The 21,225-nt window shown below is 39.9% G+C and overlaps 1 protein-coding gene across 1 annotated transcript in view; it reads left to right on the top strand.

Annotated features, from left to right (window-relative positions):
• rin2 (Ras and Rab interactor 2) overlaps nt 1-21,225 on the top strand; it is a 48,363-nt gene that overhangs the window by 10,223 nt on the left and 16,915 nt on the right. The window contains exons 3-7 of the mRNA XM_037782023.1: nt 5,648-5,748; nt 8,011-8,221; nt 9,987-10,098; nt 12,940-13,012; nt 16,408-16,499. Coding sequence (XP_037637951.1) covers nt 5,648-5,748; nt 8,011-8,221; nt 9,987-10,098; nt 12,940-13,012; nt 16,408-16,499 — 589 coding nt within the window. The remainder of the gene's footprint in view (nt 1-5,647; nt 5,749-8,010; nt 8,222-9,986; nt 10,099-12,939; nt 13,013-16,407; nt 16,500-21,225) is intronic.

Here is a 21,225-nt window from a genome sequence, read left to right on the forward strand (position 1 = left end):
ATCACCGCACAGCTGTACGTCCTTCCCACCACTATTGACGATCAAACACAAATATTTTTTCCACTCCCGAGTCTATGGAGAGGTAACGGTGTTACAAAAAACACCCGAGAATACATTGCAATTGCCATCACGGTTTGGTTTGTATTGAGGTTTTTTGGCCACAGTTTAGGCTTTGGTTCATTTTTTTTCGTGCATTACACCACCGTGCCGTTCACTCGCTTAGAGGAAGCTGCTTAGTGTGCTTAATTATCTGATAAAGACAATTCAAAACTGATCCTTGCTAGTCTTTAGTATGAAGGCTGTGTCATTGTTTATCTGCAGCCTGTATTAATTACAGGCCTGCCTTAAACCCACACACAGCCTTAGAGTGTAACCACACCTCGCAGCAAGCGAGCCTGACGGAAAAAGTAAAATAAAGGTGGGGTAGAAAGAGAGCTACTAATAGAAGACAGGGTTCAGTCAAAGAATCCTCCAGTAGACCACTGAAGAGAGAAACTGCTCTAACTGTCAGTACAAACTGTCAAGCAGGTTCTGATACCTCACAAGGAGCTTCTGAAGATACTATGGAACCATAGACACTATATAAGAAGTGGAAGTGGTCACCATGACGTCACACACTGGTTTGTGGACTGGCGTTTTGAAGCGTCGAGTTCGGCATTTTGGCCATCTCTGTCTTGTTTTTTTTGCAACCAGAAGTGAAACAAGAGGGTGACATTTTTAGGCAACCAAAATGTTATAATCAACTTTGATGAACTGAAAACACACTGTGAAAGGGTTAAAGTTCATAAGAAGAAAACACGGACAAATCGCAGACCGGACAACGCCGTGGTAGCGACCTGTCAATCACAAGGTAGCCACGTCCTAAAGCATCCCCTGCTTTATGGTCTATTTGACTCTAAAAGGGACCATCATTTACTAAATGAACATCATGCTGTATTGAAGAAGACTTGAAACTAGCGATTGAGTCCATAAACTCATGTTTACAATGTTTACTGAGGTAATAAATCAAGTGAAAAGTAGGCTCATTTTTCTCATAGACTTCTATACAATCAACCAGAGGAGTCGCCCCTGCTGGATATTAGAGAAAATGCAGGTTTAAGACACTTCAGCATTGGCTTCACTTCTCAGACCCAGAGGTTGATCACTGTATAGAACTTAATGAGATATTTGATACGCTAACTTAAGCGAACACCATACACAAAAATGTAATTTCATTGTGTCTATCTTATAGTTTTTTGCTAATATAGAGAAATATCACACAGAGAGGTGACTGGCATCAGGTCAGGGTAACATAGGTGGCTGTAAACGTGGAAGCAAAGCACTTTTGACCTACCTATACAATTTTATATTTATACTAAGGTGCTAGAATATCCTTTCATTGTACCATACATATTATTACGGTTGGCCAGTTCTGGATGTAGAGACAGTATAACAGTGAGTGCAGTTTTCCAGCCTTTTTCTTAATGTTTATTCTGCCCTCTTTGGCGTCTGGCCAGTCCCAATGCCAAGCACACATACTTTCCTCATGATGCCTGATGTATGATTTTGTTAGTTAAGTCTGGTTTTATTGCATGCAGTGGTCACTTGATCTTGTGGAATTTTCAGCAGTGCCACTGTATGGTATTTGTGTCAGCTACATATGGCCTCAGTTTTCCTTGTAAAAGTTACCACGAATTTCAGCAACAGCTCTTGCATTTCTGAACTCACAATATCTGCTTTAGTAAATGTTTGTGTTCCTATTGCACTTTGCCCCAAAGTTTGCAATCCAGTTTTTCTTAGTTGAAGGGGACTGTGTGTGATTTTGGTGGCACATCTAGTGATGTTTTGGTAAAGGAGGTTGCGCTTCAACAATGGGATTCGGCAATGAGCCTTCTTCAGACGCTCTGAAGAAGGCTCCGTGCCGAAATGCATAAGCACATGAATGTTATATTCCATATCTGCTAATAGATGTCCCGAAATGTTACACACTGGACCTTTTAAACCTGTTGCTCGATGGCATTCACCTCAAACACTCATGCTTTTGTAGTATTTCGATTAGCAATTCATATATTTTCCAGCATACTAATAATACAATGGAATGTATACTGCATTTGAATCATGCCAGTAAAGGCTTTTGAATTTCAGAAAAATAAAAAAATCCAGTTTACAATGCAGATCGGTGACGTGATGCGATCCTGTCATTTTAAATATTTTTAGATTGCGTGCCTTTGGCAAATCAAATGAGTCAACATTTGTGATTTCCTTTGAAACGGCTGAGCTAATTGTTTCCCCTCTGCTCAAGAAGCTGATGTGATGTTACCTAACAGACACATTGCCCAACTAGACAGAAAACTAGGAAACGAAACAAATGACGGCAGTGTCGCACTGAAAATAATCAGGGTCAATTCCTATGAAACAAAAGCTATCAGAACTTTCTTGTTCTTTCTTGTTCAGCTGAACCTGCTTCATTACTCCCTGTAATATTTGACTGACTGAGCTGCCGACAAACAAGACCATGTCTTTTGTTTTACGGCCATTTTTGCTGATCGGACGATCACAGTCAGCGCTAACCTAAAATACATTGCATTTCCTCTAGCTTTGTCACAATGAAAGCCACCCAGTTTTCGCCTGTTGAAAGCTAAGCAGTAGGATGTTCTGTTTGCATTAGCAGTAACTTAATACAGCTCTGACATGGTGTAAAGAGAGTGAACAGTAAGGATGATATCATCGAGGTAGAATTATGCCTCGTTTTCTGTGAGTTGTTTGTGCGTGTGAAGGCAACTTTCAAGGATCAAGCCTCTTAGACCCGCGGGAGCCCCGGCTCAGTAAAGTTACTAGTATCATATGAAACCAGAAAACCTAAGGAATCCATTGGTATCACCCCTGATATGCTAGCTCTGAAGTTACCCACGAGTAACGTTACCCATTACAGACATGCTGATGATGTTAGTCTCCACAGTAGACATTTCATTGTAGTGAGACCATTTTTTTTTATTTTGACCTCACTGTATAAAATGACCTGTGGTGACCTCTAGGATAATCACAGCCTCATGAAACTGTACAGCCACAAACTAGAGACCTGGTGCATTCAGAGGATGGATGGCTTTCCTAGGTAGATTGACAATAAGGGGGTTACTGAGCAGTTTCCAGAACAGAAGTGCTCGCCATACAATTGCCGAAAAATGCAATTCTTGCAGAAAACTACAAATGTCAAAAGTTTTTGATACCAAATCACAGCATGGCTTTTTCTATGGTGTTCCTCAAGGTCTTGGTGTCTGGTATTTTTTTTTATTTTAAAAATTCTCAAGTGGTAAAAAAAAAGAAGGTTAAATTTAGCACCAAATCTTTTTAGCATATGGTGTCAACCCAAAAATTGCTGCAACAATTTATGAGACATAAGTGAGCTGGCCATCATATGTTTCTGTCATAATGTTTCTAAGCCCTTATACACTTCCATAATTTATTTATAATTAATTAATTCATGTTTATTTCTGACACCACGTACACCACTTCTATGTGACATCTACTGCTGACTCGCTAATCATTTAGAAGTTAAAGGAAAAACAAGAAGTCCAATAACTTTGCATTTTGAAAGTGAAACTTTTCAAGATAAAGGTGTCGGATCGGACCAAGGTGTTATATACTGATTAAGGCTGCTAGCATTGCTGGTTTTCTTTACTTTGTGTGTGTCTGTTGCTAGTAGGCTCATCTTTGTGTGCGTACGTGCGTGCATGCATGTGTGTGTGTGTGTGCGTGTGTGTGTGTGTGTGTGCTCACACTGGGTGAGTCAGGTTCAAACTTGTAGTCTTGTGAGTAGTTTTTAGAAAAGCTTGCTCAAAGCCTCTGGTGTAGTAAAGGGTAGTGAATGCACTGATTCAGCATGACTTTAATAGAACTAACACAGGGGTGAAGGGGAGGCCAACTACAGATTTCATACCGTCTACAGCAGATGTGCAGTGTTGAAATAGAGACCTCTGCTGGAAATTTGCCTCAGTGACCAAGAAATGCTGATACATTTTGATACTTGATATTTTGGGCAGCAGATTAAAATCTTAAGAAATTCACATACTACAGCAATTCACATATCTGCCTGTTTTTTCTTTAATAAACCACGAAAGGCTTTGCTGAGATATATTTTTGTTCTGGCCAAAAGCAATAACAGTGAGTTACAGACAAACAACATTAAACTAATAACACAATATGCGACCTAATAAGAATTGAACAAAAATGGGATTATCCTAGAAACATCCTAAAAATGCTCTTTAACAACCCAAGAGCTGTCAAAAAAACAAGACAATTATTAAAACTGATCTAATACAATCAAACAATAACTTAATGAGACTAACATTGAGACATCTAGATTCTAAAAAAAAATAATAGAGAGCATACAGTTTGAGCAGCGATGATGTAAATTCACAAAGAGACACCAAATATTGCACATATGAATATATGATAGGGCTGCCAATCGATTAAAATATTTAATTGCGATTAATCACATGATTGTCCATAGTTAATTGGGATTAATTAAATTAAATTTATTACTGGAAATTAATTAATAACACAAAACAATGACAAATATTTTCCAGAAACCCTCACACTTGACTATGACTTTCCCCAAACTGCATGTGATTATCATAAAGTGGGCATGTCTGAAGAGGGGAGACTCGTGGGTACCCATAGAACTCATTTTCATTCACATATCTGGAGGTCAGAGGTCAAGAGACCCCTTTTATTTTCAGCTCCACCTCGTCGTCGGTCCAAAGCAAAGAAATCTCTGGTTGTACTTTTCGCCATTACTGTTCTTCCTTCATAGTATTTTCTGCAACTGAACAACCAAACCACAGTGTGGATAAATCTGCTTCCGGTTTACAGCGGCACATGCATGTCCAGTGTACCTGAATGGTCGTGTAATATGCGTATTCAGTTTTCGTTTTAAAACGAAAACATATTAGTGTGGATGTAGCCTGAATGTAGCACTTCCTTTTGGTCGCAAACCCACCATTTCGCCTTGCAAACATGACAGTTAAAAAGTTACTTTTCGGTATAGAGCCAGTTTAAAGAACAGCTAAAATCATGTAGATAATTTACAACATTTGAAATGGAGAACAGGTTCTGTTATTTAAACTTGGAAGATTTTGTGTTGTGTGCCAAACCAAATGCAGTTTCAAAGTCCAATACAACTTTTATTGAAGCTACATTTGTGTGAAAACAACACTACGAAGAACACTGTTCATACCTTCAGCATTTCTACTGTAGATTTGAACACTTAATGATGAAAGCTGACCTCCATGGGATCTGTGAAGGCATGTGATTTCTATCAGCTGAGGTATTTATGTTTCGTCCTGGCTGGGACAAACCGTTTCATACATGAAGGTTCACTCACAGACGGGCTTTTATGAATTATTTCCTGCTAGTCTTTCTCTTTAGTAACTCTGGTCGGTCAGTAGGAAGTGGAAGGCCGTGGGTAGATTGTCTCACCCACCTATCCACCAACCCACACAACTACAAGCTTGCAGAAATGAGAGCCAGTCCATACCTCAAGTAAAACACATTTCTTCAGTCTGAAAACACCTCCACCAGGGATACATGTATTTTTTCAGTTTGAACTAATCTCTGACTTTTTATTTTTCCTTAAAATAAATGTTTTGTTCTGTGTGTCTCCTTGTAGCTGATCGACTCGTTCGCCTGGGAAATCGGCACATTGAAGAAGGAAATGGGGAAAAAGACTGAGCCTGCAGAAGGAGACCAGAAGACAGATACACTTCTTGGGTGAGTGTACACATAAGACAGTTGTCTGGTTTTGACTGTGTGCGTCTGTACAACACACATTTCTATGTCCCAGCCAGCCATTTGATTTATTGTCATGCAGTTACCAATGACTTCCAGCAGAGAGCACTCTTAAAAGGCATTATACTGTATATTGTGTTATGTGAAATGTAGTTTGAAATGTGGTGACACAAAGCTGGCACCAAGCTGGCACCAAGCTATATCAGGGATCGGCAGATGGCATGACGAACTGATAAGCTGTCCTGGAACTGTTATGTATTTTAGTTTGGACTTCTTCCTGTAAGTCTTCGTACCTGGATGACATCTTAAACTAAACAATCCTCTGATGATATTAATGCAATATCAGCTATGAAAAGAAGTGTCTGAATGTGTATTCAGGCCATGTCTAGCATACGTTTGCGGGAATGTTTAGTGTGCGTTTCTGGTAATTCATTTTCTAAGACATAGTTTCAGGCAGTATGAAGTCACTGTGAAGAATTCCAGTTAATTCATCTTGAATTACAGTGTTAGTTAGTCACTGAATTAGTCGTCAACTGTCTGATATTTATTCCTCTAACTGTCAACACTATCATCTTGGTGCTGCTAAAGTTTGTGCGTGCTTGTATAGTGTGTGTGTGTGTGTTCAAGTCAGTACTTGCTGGAGGGGTGGAAAGATTTGTGATTAATATAAGTAGCAGTAGATTAATAGTCGATTAGTAATAAACAGTGTGAACAAGTACTTCCATTTTACTTCTACTCTACTACGTTTCACAGGTAATTGATTAGGCCACTACATTTATTTGTCATCTATGGTTAAAAGTTGCTTTACAAATTTTACATTTTACAAAATACGATGTATTGTTAGAGGCATAACTATTCAACGCTGTGTGATCTAGCTCCGGCGCGGACCGATTTAAAAATGTACCAGGAACTTAAGAATCTCCTTTGTCCTCACTTTTATCTCCATTCTTGCAGTGGAGTCCTGCAGCCGTGTTGATTTGTCCGTCAAGCTGAAACATTATTAACTTGAGCAGACACGTCTTTGCCTTGATTTGCATCACTTGCCCACACAGACAACCTAAAGACATAGATATCGTCTTCAAAAATAAACATAACAGTGTGGTTCTCTGACCATCAGAAAGCTAACAAACAAGGTTATCCGCAATTTCAATATGTTTGGTCCAAAATAAATAAATATGTAAATGAGGTGATTTTTTTTTTTGTCCTTAAATTTGCAAAAAATGCGCAAACTCAGATTTTTATTTTCAAGTTGTTATATGCTCCAGGGTGGACACTCCTTTACATCTCCTTGAGTTTACATGTTGTGCCCGCTATTGGTTGAGCAACAGCAGACTTGTCCTAACCAACGCTGCCCGCTGTGCTTTTTTAACTCAGGGCTGTTTTCAGTCTGAATCCCTGCTGTGTGAGAGAGAGTTAGCTATTATTTTATAATCCACTTCATCAGGTTTTAGAGCAGAGCCACGGCTCAGCTGAATTTCACCTCACTCTGATGAAGTTCACTCACCTTCAGCCTTCTCTGTAGATTTACAGTCCATGTTGCCCTCATCTTTCCATTCACCAAATTTCCCTTTTCTGCACAGACTGCAGTTAAAATAACTCTTTTTGATGAATGTCCATTTTTTGTTTTGGTACAGGAAGGACCATGTAAGAAGTTAGGTTATCTAACTTAGTGACTTAACTCTAATCAACCTATAGCCAAGTGTTTTGTCTCTGTATTTACTGTCATTCACTATGTGTGCCTTTGTGGCTGCCATGACTTTTTTATCTATGTATTTTGGTGGAAATAGTCATTATGTGTGTCCAATCTTTGAAGCTTCAGATAATTGTGAAGTCTCTCACCAGCTTAAAATAAATACTTAATTAATAATAATTAATAATAAAACAACCCAAAGATATCAGTTTATTAGAGGAGTAAAGAAATTAGAAAATATTTACATTTAAAAAGTTAAAATCAGAGAATTTTTGCTTATTTTTTTGTACAGAATTGCTGAGACCTATTATCAGAATAGTTGGCGATTAATTTAATAGTTGAAAATTAATCAGTTAATTGATTAATCACTGCAGCTCTATTCTTCTTTACAGAGAAATTGCTCTCATCCTGCCAAAAATAAACTCGTTATTTATGGAAATATTCCAATCACACTGGAGTTAGTCTGACATCCTGTTAACGTTTGCTGCAACATTCAGTGGTGATATAAGAAAGTACATTACAGAGATTGTATGTTTGTTTTATCTTGTTTTCAGACTGGGTGAAGAGGTGGGAGGTCTCTTCCTGCAGGCCTCCCCCTGTCCTGGGATGGCAGCGGGGCTGGCTGGAGCCAGAGATTCGGGCTATGATTCCCTCCATCGGCGGCTCAGTGTTCTGGACCGACTGGTGCATACACATGCTGTGTGGCTACAGCTGGGCCTCAGCCACCAGGATGCCACACGTATACTGCAGAGCCAACCCGCTGGGGTGAGGAAACAGCAGCCACTGTGACTCCTTGTATCCACACTGTTGACTTAAAGCTTTTACTTTACCCACACAGACAGGCAGAAACACTTACTTCAACACCTCCTCAGTTGAGGAGGTTTTGACACACCACAAACTACAGCCTCCAAAATCAGTGCTAGCAATCAACTCTTCTTTAAAGAGGACCTATTATGCAAATTTTCTGGACCATACTTGTATTTTGGGTTTCTACTAGAACATGTTTACATGCTTTAATGTTCAAAAAACACTTTACTTTTCTCATACCAGTTGTGCTGCAGCACCTCTTTTGCTCTGTTTACGCTCCTTTAAAACAGCGTTTTAAAACAAAAACAATCTCCGTCCAGACGAGCGTTTTAGGGCCGTTTCAGAGTTAATCTCCATCCATACTGCCAAGCCTGTAAATGCATATCACATGGCCATTCACCTACACTGGGCATGCGTGTGCTGGTCTTAACAGGAAGCAGCGCTGGACACAGGAAATTGATGCAAAGCGATCAAATAATAGCTTGCCTCCTGCGCATGTAGGCAGTAGTAGCATTATAAAATGCAAACTTTAACTGCACAACAGCTGCTAGCATAGAAAACAAGGTCAGCATTGCTTTTTTAACTCATTATCCATGTTGAAATTAACCACTAGTGGTTGAAGCTGATGTTGTTTGTTTTCTTCCGGATCAGTCAGGGAAGGACATGTCATGACTGACCCAATCAAGAAGCGAACGTGGGTGTCCGCGTCATCGTTTTTCAAATGCCTCCGTTTCTGTCCGTCCAGACAAAAAAACGCAACCCCCGAAAGTTTTAAAACTAAAACGGGGTCATTGGCGTTTTCCTAAGTCTCAGTTTTAGGGGCTCGAAAATGCTGGAATAGTGTGGACGCTAGGCATAAACGTAGCAAAAGTTATGTGTTTTAAAGCAAAAACGTATTAGAGTGGATGTAGCCTTACATGCACAAAAAACTATATAACACACTAAAGGAAAGGGAAAAAGTACAAAAGTACCTTTACAGTGTCGTAATATGCTACTGCAGTACATTTAAGAAAGACTTGGATGCCCTGGATTTAACATTATAGACATGACCACTGACTATTTGTGTAACAATTTAGCCACAAATTCACAGGCTGACCATACATGGTCCGGACATATACTCGGTTTTGACCGAGTCTTGTTCTACAAATCCAGTTGTTACAACCCGGCTCAAAGGTTGCAACAAAAATGGGAGACCAGACGAGTTTAAAAATAGTAACGGGCATTTATTTAACAAACTAACAATCAATAACTAAATAAACGTGGAAAGTCAGTAATCAGTAATGTAGGCAAAACAAAACCAAAACAGGTGTGCCAGCCAAGGAAGAGAGCGGCATCTGCTGAAAGGTAGAGAGCTTTTATCCCAGCCACCATTAAGTGTTGTGATTTATTTTACTGAATTGTACAAAAATATAATGACTCACTCAAACTAATCTGCTTCATCAGGAGTTTGTGGTTTGATTGACAGTGCTCGCAACATAAGCTAACAACTCTGTGATTCAAATATTGCTAAATCCAGATTGGTACGTGGAAGTACATGACAAAACAAAACCTTTTCCCAACTAAGCCCTCTTTAAATTAGTGGTAAGCACACAGACAAAAACCCTGAGACATTAATCTCTCAAAAGACACCTAAGTCAGCAAAAGTCCATCAAGAATGATGCAGTTCTTCAAGTAAACAATGAAGTTAATGTTTTGATTGGATGTTTCCTCCCCTGGCCTGCAGACATTCATGGTGAGGAAGTCAACCAGCCTGCAGAAGAAAGTAATATCTCTACGCATGAACAAAGACTCTGCGATTCCCGTCAAAGACTTCCCTGTGAAGGAGAGCCAGTACAGTAAGCATCTGTGAACCCGTACTTCATGTGTCTGTTTTTTTCCCTTTGAAATGCATGAAGCTGCCAATCAGGTTTATGTGTTTTCCTCCAGCAACACAAACTATTAGAGTGGAAAGTAACAGATTAAACACTGGAAATACCCACTCTGCCCTACCCAGTGGCAAAATATGTGTATTCAGGTTACAGCAAAAATTGTCTCAGTTCCTCAGCTGGCAGTCTGCTGTAACAATGTGGCCTAGTGTTTGTACAGAGTTCTTACAGTAGTCACGTTTAGTGTGTGCAGAAACTTCTAATTATCGTCCACGCCTTAATTAATGACCTACATCCGACTATGAAGCAAGGCATCTGTGTCTGTACGTATGCATGTGTGTCCTTCACATATCTCGAGAACCGTTCATCCAATCGACTTCACACTTGGCGGGTGTATTGCTGGGGACCGCAGGACGTGCAGTGTCGAAGTCACTTTGGACACGCGACACATTCAGTATAAATAAACTTTGAAACTTTGGGCGGGGCTTGAGGACTCTGCAGATGAGCAGGTCTCGACAAAGCTGCAAGCAGCACTTCTGGGGGCCAAGCAATCGGCCCGCTCCGAACGGCCACGCCCCGAATGGGCACTGCACTAGTACAATATAAACGCAGAATATGCATATGTACCTGTTGGCTTTTCAATGCTGGAAACTAGGGCTGTAAAATAATAACGCCTTGACGCAAATTTGTTTTAACACCACTAATTTCTTTAACGCATCATTTACTCAAGTTGATAAGAGTATTAAATACTTGACACATCTCCCTTTAAGGTACATTTTGAATAGATAAAAAATGTGCGATTAATCGCAATTAACTATGGACATTCATTCAATAAATTGTGACTAAATATTTCAATCAATTAATAGAAACCCTTTCAGTCCCATATAAAATCAATTTAATCAAAATTATGAAGGTACTGTCCTGTTTGGTCGACAACATAGAGCAAAAAAGACGCCCACACATTGTCCTCTCAGGTTATTTCGTCTTTTTGCTCTATATTGTCGACCTGAGCTTTTCTCCTACGCACCTGTCAACCTACAGGTGTGCAAAAGCTCTGCTCTTCTTTGCTGTCGTGTTTGGTGAAGCAACTATGGACTTACAACAGCCTCATACGGAATAACTGACGTAGGCAAAAATTTGGTTTTGATTTTATTTGTATTCACCTTCTGTTGTCTGCACAGTATTCCCCTTAAGGCTTTGTTCCAGACTTAGAGGGTTATCTCATCTAATGTGTCAGATGTTTGGTGACCTTGGAGACTTCTTCCTCTTCCATCACCCCATTCATATTAGTATATCACTGAATCCACGGTTCTTTTCTTCTTTGTTCTGTTCTATTTTTAGTTTCCTTAAAAAACAGGGATTTTCCTGAAGCTTAGACCAAATATCTCTCTGTTCTGAATGTGTGAAATGTCTTGTTCTTGTACCTGTGTGTGCTGATGCGTCTGTACCAGACAGGAATTTCCAAATGCTTACCTAATGAATGTATGTGCTGCGTGGGAATCACCGCCCGCAGCAGCCTTAACTCTCCCTTTTTGCTGACTACTCATAAAACCTTTACACCGAAGAGTCTGTGACGTCTCTCTGATCACCTGAAGAGAACAATACACAAGAGCAATAAATACAGTGGTTAATTCATTGAGAGATGCTTCAGGCTAAACCTGTTCGTTCTCGTAACATAATGTCTTCCTCAGTGCATTGACAGGGATTGTAGTCATTTTATTATTTCCTTTATTCTACAGCAGTTTGAGAAGGCAAATGCAAAACTTTTTTTTTTCAGATTAAAGATTTTAGAATTTCTTTTTGATATATAAGTTGAATTTCTCTTTTTTTTTTTTTGCAAGGTGCTTCATTGGCCTATCAAACATTCATGCATACAAGCACACATTCCTGTTTACCCTGGATAAAACTGTGGTCCCTATGATATCTTTTCAGGGTCCTTCATCTCAGTATTATAAACCACTGACTGAGCAGTGTTTTTTTGGCATCTGACAAACCTTCAAATATCTTGGCTCTATTACTCATTTTTGTGTACGTCATCATCTCACCAGCACCTGAAGCAACATGTTTTTCTAACACACAGCATTTTTTGGGCAGGTGTGAAAATGCCTTTAGAGTCTACAGTCGTGCTAGCAGCTCTGTGAGGCTGCGCTTTGAGCAAAATGCAAACGTCAGCATGCTAACATGCTGATGCAAAGCAGGTATAATGTTTACCATGTTCATTCGCCTTATTGGTAAGGCTTACTAGGGCTGTCAATCAATTAAAATATTGTATTGCGATTAATCGCATGATTGTCTATAGTTAATCGCAAATAAATTGCAGTTTTTATCTGTTCAAAATGTACTTTAAATGGAGATTTGTCAAGTATTTAACACTCTTATCAACATGGGAGTGGACAAATATGCTGCTTTATGCAAATGTATGTATTAATTTATTATTGGTAGTCAACTAACAACACAGAACAATGATAAATATTGTCCAGAAACCCTCACAGGTACTGCATTTAGCAGAAAACATATGCTCAAATCATAACATGGCAAACTGCAGCCCAACAGGCAACAACAGCTGTCAGTGTGTCAGTGTGCTGACTTGACTATGACTTGCCCAAAACTGCATGTGATTATCATAAAGTGGGCATGTCTGTAAAGGGGAGACTTGTGGGTACCCATTGAACCTATTTTCATTCACATATCCTGAGGTCAGAGGTCAAGGGACCCCTTTTGAAAATGACTATGACAGTTTTTTACTAAAAATGTAGCGTACGTTTTTTTGTTTTTTTACTGATTTAATCGTGTTGTTCTGTGCTCCTGCAGCTTTCTCTTTGGTGGGATCAGGCCTGAGCTTCGCAGATCTTTTCCGCCTGGTGGCTTTCTGTTGCATCAGCAGGTGAGTTCATCACTCAGAAATACTCATGATCACAGAAAGACATGCAAACCACACTGATGTGATCCATGTTTCACATATATGTTTAATACACATATATATATATATATATTACACAAAGCATTATCCATCTACATCAGAGGTATTCAAACTGTGGGCATGTGAGAGTTGAAGGGGGAGCGCAGAGGGAGAGATGTGAGGCACGAGTTTGCATCAAAATCCGTTCTTCTTCTCTGAGTCATAACTCAGTCAGATCTGAACATGCAGACATGATGGACGTATTGTTATGTTCAGTGTGACTCACACTTTATCCATTAATCTGTTTCGAAATCATAGAAAGAAGAACTTCAGAACTTGCCTGAGAATCATCAAATTTTCTTCAGTGTCAAAGTAACCCAGTGATAGTTGTCTGTGCATCCATGGCTACACTGAAAACAGGAACTAGGAATAGCTAATTCAGCATACCTTTAATGGTGCCAACCATTTTTATGTGTACTGTTGCCGTAGAGACCGTTGTACCAGGTTGACTTCTGCATGAACTAAATCGACTTGCAGCAAGTCGCGGACTCACTGAGGTGAGGTTTTGCAGTAACGACGACTAAACAAGCAAGGGAGTAGTAACGTTACGAGGCACATGAATGTAAATGAGTCAAATTGAACAACTTAAAGCTGGTGGCCAGCGGCAGCGCCGGTGTCGTGCCAAAAAGTGATCGTCCGCCAAAAATTGATTTCCACTGTATTGCCCAGTTTATAGTCTACAGCTGCTTTTATCAAGTCATAACGTGCAAATACACATAACTGTATGTCCGTGGTATAATAGCAAAAGTATATCTTTATGAAATGTTAACGTTTCTTGTAACAGAATAATCACAATTGTGGCCAAACAAGTGTTTGCAGTTTAGTTGTCAGGCATGTCATTTGCAGGATATAGGCAATAATAGGCTACTATTGTTTCCAATAATGTGTTTTGAATGTCTAATAATCTCCTTTGCATTATGGCTATGCATTATTTTACCTGCTCTCTGCCCTAGATTATAACCAACCCAGTACTTTTTACCTTTGTTATACCACAGATATAAAGTTATGTGTATCTGCACGTCATGACCGTTTGATCCAGATAACAGCAACCGCAGACTAGAAACTGGCTGATAAATCAGTTTTTGGCAGATGATCACTTTTTGGCATGACACCGGGTCTAAACAGTCCTTCTGCCTGGGCGACAAGCTACCTAGCTAACTAGCAGGTAGCTGTTTCCAGGACTACACACTTTACGGCCCCATTGACGTGGTTCTGTTGTCATCATAAAAACGAACAACAATTGCCATTTTCTTTTGTACTGGTCAAATTACCACTGCAAACCCTTCAATGACCTTCTACTCCTGTTATATTTCTATGACTGAGACTCTCCTCTGTTCATTCATATACAGATATTTACCCTGTGTTGAAAAATTGTGCACAGTAAGACAAAAAAAACTCAACAATTTAAAATTACACCTGGGGGGTGACGGGGGTTTGTTTGGTATATATATAAGATTTGTACCACATACTGTTTCTTTTGTTTATAAAATAGGGCACTAAGTACAATATCCAAAACATATGTATAAAATAAATAAATTTACTAATCATATATTCCAAAATACCCATGTATGTTCACATACAGAATATATAAATCTACATTTTACAGTGTAACTCTTATAGATTTGTTGTTCTTGTGGACAGACCAGAGTCTTAGTTCGGTCCTTTTATAACAGAACAAAGCTATAAATCATAACAAGGGCAAAGAAGGAAGTGACAAGGATGTAAAAATAAAAACATTCCACCTTTACCCTTTATCTAAGTAAGGAACCAAAGATGCATTTTTAGATGGTTACATAGTTGGAATAGAAATGCATGACTAGTGTGTAACTATTCCATTGCTCATGGCGCCACTGCTGCCAGAGCAGTCAGATTTGTCTTATCTTGACTCATTGTTGTGTAACCGTTACAGGGCAGACAGTGAGCCTTTTTTTTTTTATAATTTTGGAGACACTAAAGTTACTTTGTCAGCCAACAGTGGCAAATCATTGAAATGTTACATACCAATAGTGTGCAGAAAACAAAGTTCAGTTTACTGTTATGAGCTTTTTGTAATTAACCTCAGTTCTAGATAATGATTGTTTATTTCCGGGCATGGTGCACGGGAACGAGACAAACTTAACAGGGACCCACACATAAAAAAAACTGTTCTGTAGTGCTGCTAGAGGTCAAAAACACAGCTTAGCATTACTAGCTGTCAAAGTACGTAACTTTTAGGTTGTAGCTGGCTCAGTTTTAAAGCTAGAGTGAAGATACTGGCATCATATGAAACCTAATGAATCAATTGGTACCAACCATGTCATATTAGCTTGTCAAGAAGGAGTCTAAATAACGCTCCAAACTTATGCTAAATCTTGTTTAGGAAAAAACTGTCATGGCCATTTTCAAAAGGGGTCAATTGACCTCTGACCTCAAGATATGTGAATGTAAATGGGTTCTATGGGTACCCACGAGTCTCCCCTTTACAGACATGCCCACTTTATGATAATCACATGCAGTTTGGGGCAAGTCATAGTCAAGTCAGCACACTGACACACTGACAGCTGCTGTTGCCTGTTGGGCTGCAGTTTGTCATGTTATAATTTGAGCATATTTTTTTTGCTAAATGCAGTACCTGTGAGGGTTTCTGGACAATATTTGTCATTGTTTTGTGTTGTTAATTGATTTCCAATAATAAATATATACATTTATTTGCATAAAACAGCATATTTGTCCACTCCCATGTTGATAAGAGTGTTAAATACTTGACAAATCTCCCTTTAAGGTACATTTTGAACAGATAAAAACTGCAATTTATTTGCGATTAACTATAGACAATATAATATTTTAATTGATTGACAGTCCTACTTAGCATGTTTTAATGACTTACACTCTATTTATATTATTTGTATTTATTTATTGTTTGTCCTAAATACCCAAAATGCCATTTCACATATATGTCACTTTATGTGCCTCTGGTTTCTACAATAGTTCAACCACTGCAGTCATTTATCATATTTAAAGCGTGCAGGTTTCACTGAGAGATTATGTCCTTCACAAATCTGCAGGTCAAACCTTCAGCTTTGATCACTCGGGGTTTGAGGCCTTTGGAAAGCTCGTAAAAGACACACTGGGAGGAGAGCAGCAGGCACATATTACCCTCCGGTCGTGTGGTTGAATATACACCACACACCCAGGCTACGCCACGCTTCTCTCTCTTCCAACTAAGTGACTCACACTGTTTGGAATAGGTTTTCAGTCCCGCCCTCATTTACTGGATTTTCCTTTTTCTCTGTTGACCCAAGTCCTTTCTCCCTTTCACACAATCTTTTCTCTTTTCTTAGGGATGTGTTACCCTTCACTCTGAAGCTTCCAGAAGCCATCGCTTCAGCCACAACGTCTGCTGATCTGGAGGAGGTTGCTAAACTCGGAGCAGGTTTGTTCTGAAATTTTAAAATATATTTGGGGAACAAGCATGCAGTTGGGGGAATCTGTGAACTAATGGCAGGTGATTATATGAAGATTTTTTGATTGCATTGCAGAAGAAAACAACAGAATATAGATAAAAGACAATAGATACAAAATAATCATGCTTCATGCTGAGAGCGATTTCTTTAATATTTGCAAATGAAGCCGTTTACACGTGTACAAATTAACAGTCTAGACGGACAGAGACATGTTTAAATCACTGGAGAGACGTTTCCAGAACGTTTTTTTGCAGATGTATATTATCATTGTGTCTTGTCATGAGTTGTGTTTATTATAAATATTCCTTATTGCATCAACAGAGACACTTCTCCAGGCAGTTTGAATCAATTATTGGTAGTATTGCATCAGTTTTTTTGCAGCTCAACTGATGTGTGCAGTTCCCTCAGCCTTTTTTGCTGATTCAGAAAAGTAGAGTGTTTAATTCCATCCCACATCTGTTGTGTGTAAAAAAAACAATTCCCCCCGAGGCGTGACACTCGTAAAGCCCATCTCAACCACATTCCCCCTCTGCTCGAAAGATTAACTGGCATGCTTGTGCTAAATGACTCACCCCCGGGGACAAAAGCCTCTTCCAGGCCGAGATCAGTGCTGCTCAGCTGGGCATGGACTCAGGCGAGAGCTGTGTGCCTATGGAGCTTTTTCCTTCCCTCCCAGCTGCGGAAGTCCTCGGTCTTATTACAGCCGTCACCACAAAATGTTGTCATTCATATAATCTGACACCTCCATCTCAAAAAAAGGTTATTTTTACTGTAATGAAGACCGTGGTTGTTATTATCACACGATCATTTCATTCATTTCTTAAAAGAGCAGACATTACTTTGACAACCTGCTTCTTCTGATTTATAGTATGTACATTTTTACTTAGTTTGAGGCAAAAATAAAGGTTTAAAAGTGTGTAGGTGTTGGTGGATTTATCTTCCACACCACTGGCCTTTTCATAACTCACTCAGTGTGACCTTTCTGTCCATTCAGGCTCGGGTGCAGTGACTCAGCTCTGAGCTATCATGTGTACTCTAGGCTGATTCAGCCAGACTTCCAGTGTCCCTCAACCTGACAGCCTCTTAAAGAGTTCAGGATGACACACAATGATTTGATGAGACTCTCATGTGGTCTCAAATGATCTCTTGTATTCCTCGGTCTCTCTCTCTCTTTCTTTCTTTCTTTCATTCATTCATAAAAGGGTTCCTGTTTAGTGAGGTGACACAATGGCGGGTTTTGTGTCTATGAAGGTACTTGAGCGGCAGTGAATAGTAGATCTAAAAGGCAGTTCTGACGTATAGGAGCTACATTAATGGCTGGGAAAGTTGAGAAAAGATCACTGTTGACTCTGACGTCTTCAGTGTCATATCACCTGTTATATGGTGCTCCACCTGTGATGACTAGTTGGTTTAGGAGGTAGTTTTTTATCTTTTGTGATGCCTTTTGAAGGCTTGTCTGTTCATTCATCAAACTCAAACCATGAAAAGGCTTGGCATGGCCAGTTTAACCCGTCATTTGAGTTTTTATTTGTGTTTCGGTGGTGTATTTTACAAGGGATCAAAATCGATGCAGAAGAAACAAGAGTTATCGTCTTTGTTATTCCATGCATTCTTCCTCCTTGTTTAAGGCACTTCCGCATTGGCTTCACTTTTCAGACCCAGAGGTAGCCCACTGGTACAGATGATCTTTTTTTCCCACTCAAACAGCTTTTAGGCACGGCGCATAAAATGCGCAAAAAAGGCGCTGCGCCTAAGCTGTATAATGGCAGGGAAAACACTAGGTTTGGAGTTTGCTATAATGGTGGGATAGAAGTTAAAGAAACAGGTTTGTTCCTGAAAAATCCTGGCTCCAATCTGAAATATTAGTATACAGTATTTTCCTAATACTTTTACATAGTCACACAGGTGGACCCTGAGAAGAATATCAAACTTGACAATTTCCTGTTTTATAGTCAAGTTGAACAATCTGCTAAGTAAATCTGACAGACGGCGCCACATATCAGTTAAGATTATTTCTCTTTCTCAGCTTTAGAGCTGCTACAAGTTCTCGTTTACCGACCTTTTCCGATCACAGTTGTTGCCTTTTATCACTCAAGTTTTGGAGCGTGGTAAAGGGAATGCAGCCTGATAATCAAAGTCAAATCTACGGCCCACATTGGCATGTATATCTTTGTTTGATCTACCTAGTTGCTGTACATTGTACTAAGCCAAGTGAGTAATTACGTGTTTGAAATATTCCCAGCTCTGCAAGAACCAAAGTGACTGACTTAATGTCTCGTACAGTCTGTTAGTTCGGTCTATTTTTGGCTACAGTTCAGCTGTCATATACGTATGTCTCTACATGTTGCCCTAGACTTAACCTTGAACTTTCCCAGTTCTTACATCAACTACAACAAACCACATTCCTCTCTGCTCTCAGTCCTTAGTGTACACATATATGGGTGTGTTTGAAGACTGTACAGCAGCACTTTGCTGTGCTTTGCATATACTTGTGTGAACATGAGTAAAACTATCTGATGACGTAATAAAAAGTCGGGGTAGGCAATATATTTTTGGCATCATTGGACAAAAAAATCCACAATAACCTTTCAGCATATTGTAATTCAAGTGTTGTGAAAGAGAACTAGACTTCTGCATTTCCTCGTGGCTCTGATTTCAGCCTTAAGAAAATCTATCCCTTGACGGGAGACTTTGGCCAATCACAGGTCATTTCAGAGAGAGCGTTCCTATTGGCTGTTCCACAAATGCAGATTTGCGTGCACATCTCTTCAGATGGTGAAAGCCTGATTCAACGGCGGAATATACTGGAGGAAAAGTTGCTATTCCAGCAATGGCAACAACTGCTTACACTGCAAAGCAATCCAAAAAAGGAAGACAAAAAAGAGTGACTATGTCAGCGAAGCGTTTCAAAGATGGAGAGAAAATGATGCTAATAGTTTTGCCTTCTGCTTACGGCTGCGGCGTGCGCTGGGAGTTAGCCTCATGGCTACGGTAGCTACAGCAGTAGCTCGGGGAAACTTCCTCTCCGCCTTCTCCGTGAGCTCACTACGGATGTATAAAAAGAATGGAGCTCACAACTGCAGATAAACTATTAGCAACATTTTCTCTTTATTTTTCTCTAATAGTTTAGCCTTGTGCGTGAGCTCAACGTTGCAGGCACAGCCATGGCGGCTACGCTTACAGCATTTTCTCTCCCTCTATGAAACACTTTGCTGATATTGCAGCTCGCTAGAGCTTCGAATCGCATCTCAAAGGGCTTTACAGGCCCACAAGTTTGCAAAGAAAACAGGACGGTAGTACTCATAGAGTTGCCGCTCTATAACGACACCAGGAACACAATGATGATCGGGATGATGTTTGAAATGAATGACTTGTACTCCTACAGTTCACTGTATGAGGTGTGTGCACCATGGATATGTAAAGAGAATTGGATACAGCGTTGTAGGTGGGCTCCCGTTCATTCCTATGAGGGTTGCTCAGTGGCGCATGAAGCCAAAATGGCTCAACTGTTGAGTGATAAAGTACACATAGAGCAGGCGCAGTAGCGTTTCCTTTAACTCTGCCCCCCAGCCCTCGCACCATCCCTCGGTCTGGGTCTCATTCACATGAACGGAGGAAGGAAAATAACCTTGGATTCAGCTATTAGTGCATTTTACAACTTTTAGGAGCTAATGATTTAAACAAGGGCTATTAGAGTGTTCATATTGGGAAGTTGATTCACCTCAAAAACAATTATCCACTGATTTACAGACGTCTCTTTCCCAATGTAAGTCTATGGGAAAAAGTGAAATGCAAAAATTTGCTTCAAAGCCTGGCGCTCTTCCTTGGGTTTTGGAGAGGACAGCTTCAGGATGAGGGCTGTATTTCCAAATTCTGGCATTTTTTTTTTACTTTTCCAGAAAACTGCCTACCCTGGGGAACCATTTGAAAATGCTGAAAAGTCATTATGGAATTTTTTCCCAATAATACCCAAAATAACCTGCCTCCTCCAGCTTTAACCACGAAAACAAGTAATAGAAGTGACAGTAAACAAGTAGTAGAGTAGGAGGGGAATAGGAAAAACGTGTCTCGGTGCATCAGAGAGAGACAACAACAGAGAGAGATGGACCACGCAACTTCAACCGAAAGGGAGGGAGAGAGGCGGGAACAGCCCGCCCACATACACATTAACAGGAGTGAGTCATAACACAGATTGAGCATGAGTGAGCCAGAGAGTCGAGTTTCAGCTTGTGCAGACGCAGCGGTGTGTCCTCTGCAACACTATCAGAACCAAACAGAGAAGTTGGACCGAGTGTGAGATCAACAGCTCGTCTGTGTGTCATTGAGCTTTGGGATCACAGTGAGTATTGTTGCCCTCTCCTTTCTGCTCTGTAGTTGTGTGTGGGAGCTGCTCTGTGTCTGGTACTAGTATTCCTCATGTGGTATTGTTCCCACTGGTGTGTGTCCGTCTTGTTTTGCTCTGTCTGGTACGGCTTGGACTCTAAAGGTTCAACAAATTGTTGTAGTTTAGTGCTTTTTTCCTCTTTCTTGTTTGCCGGGGAAAAAAGCCCCCTGAGGAGCTGAGCCTCTCAGTCAGCAGTGATTTTTGCACGAAGCAGCATTTAGAGGTTTGTTGAGAGTGGTTATAATTGCAGGACTTGCACTGAGTCATTGGGAGTGGATGAGTGGACACATGTTTAAGTTGACATAAGTTAA

The sequence above is a fragment of the Sebastes umbrosus genome, chromosome 10 (assembly GCF_015220745.1).
Source record: "Sebastes umbrosus isolate fSebUmb1 chromosome 10, fSebUmb1.pri, whole genome shotgun sequence".
Classification (NCBI taxonomy): domain Eukaryota; kingdom Metazoa; phylum Chordata; class Actinopteri; order Perciformes; family Sebastidae; genus Sebastes; species Sebastes umbrosus.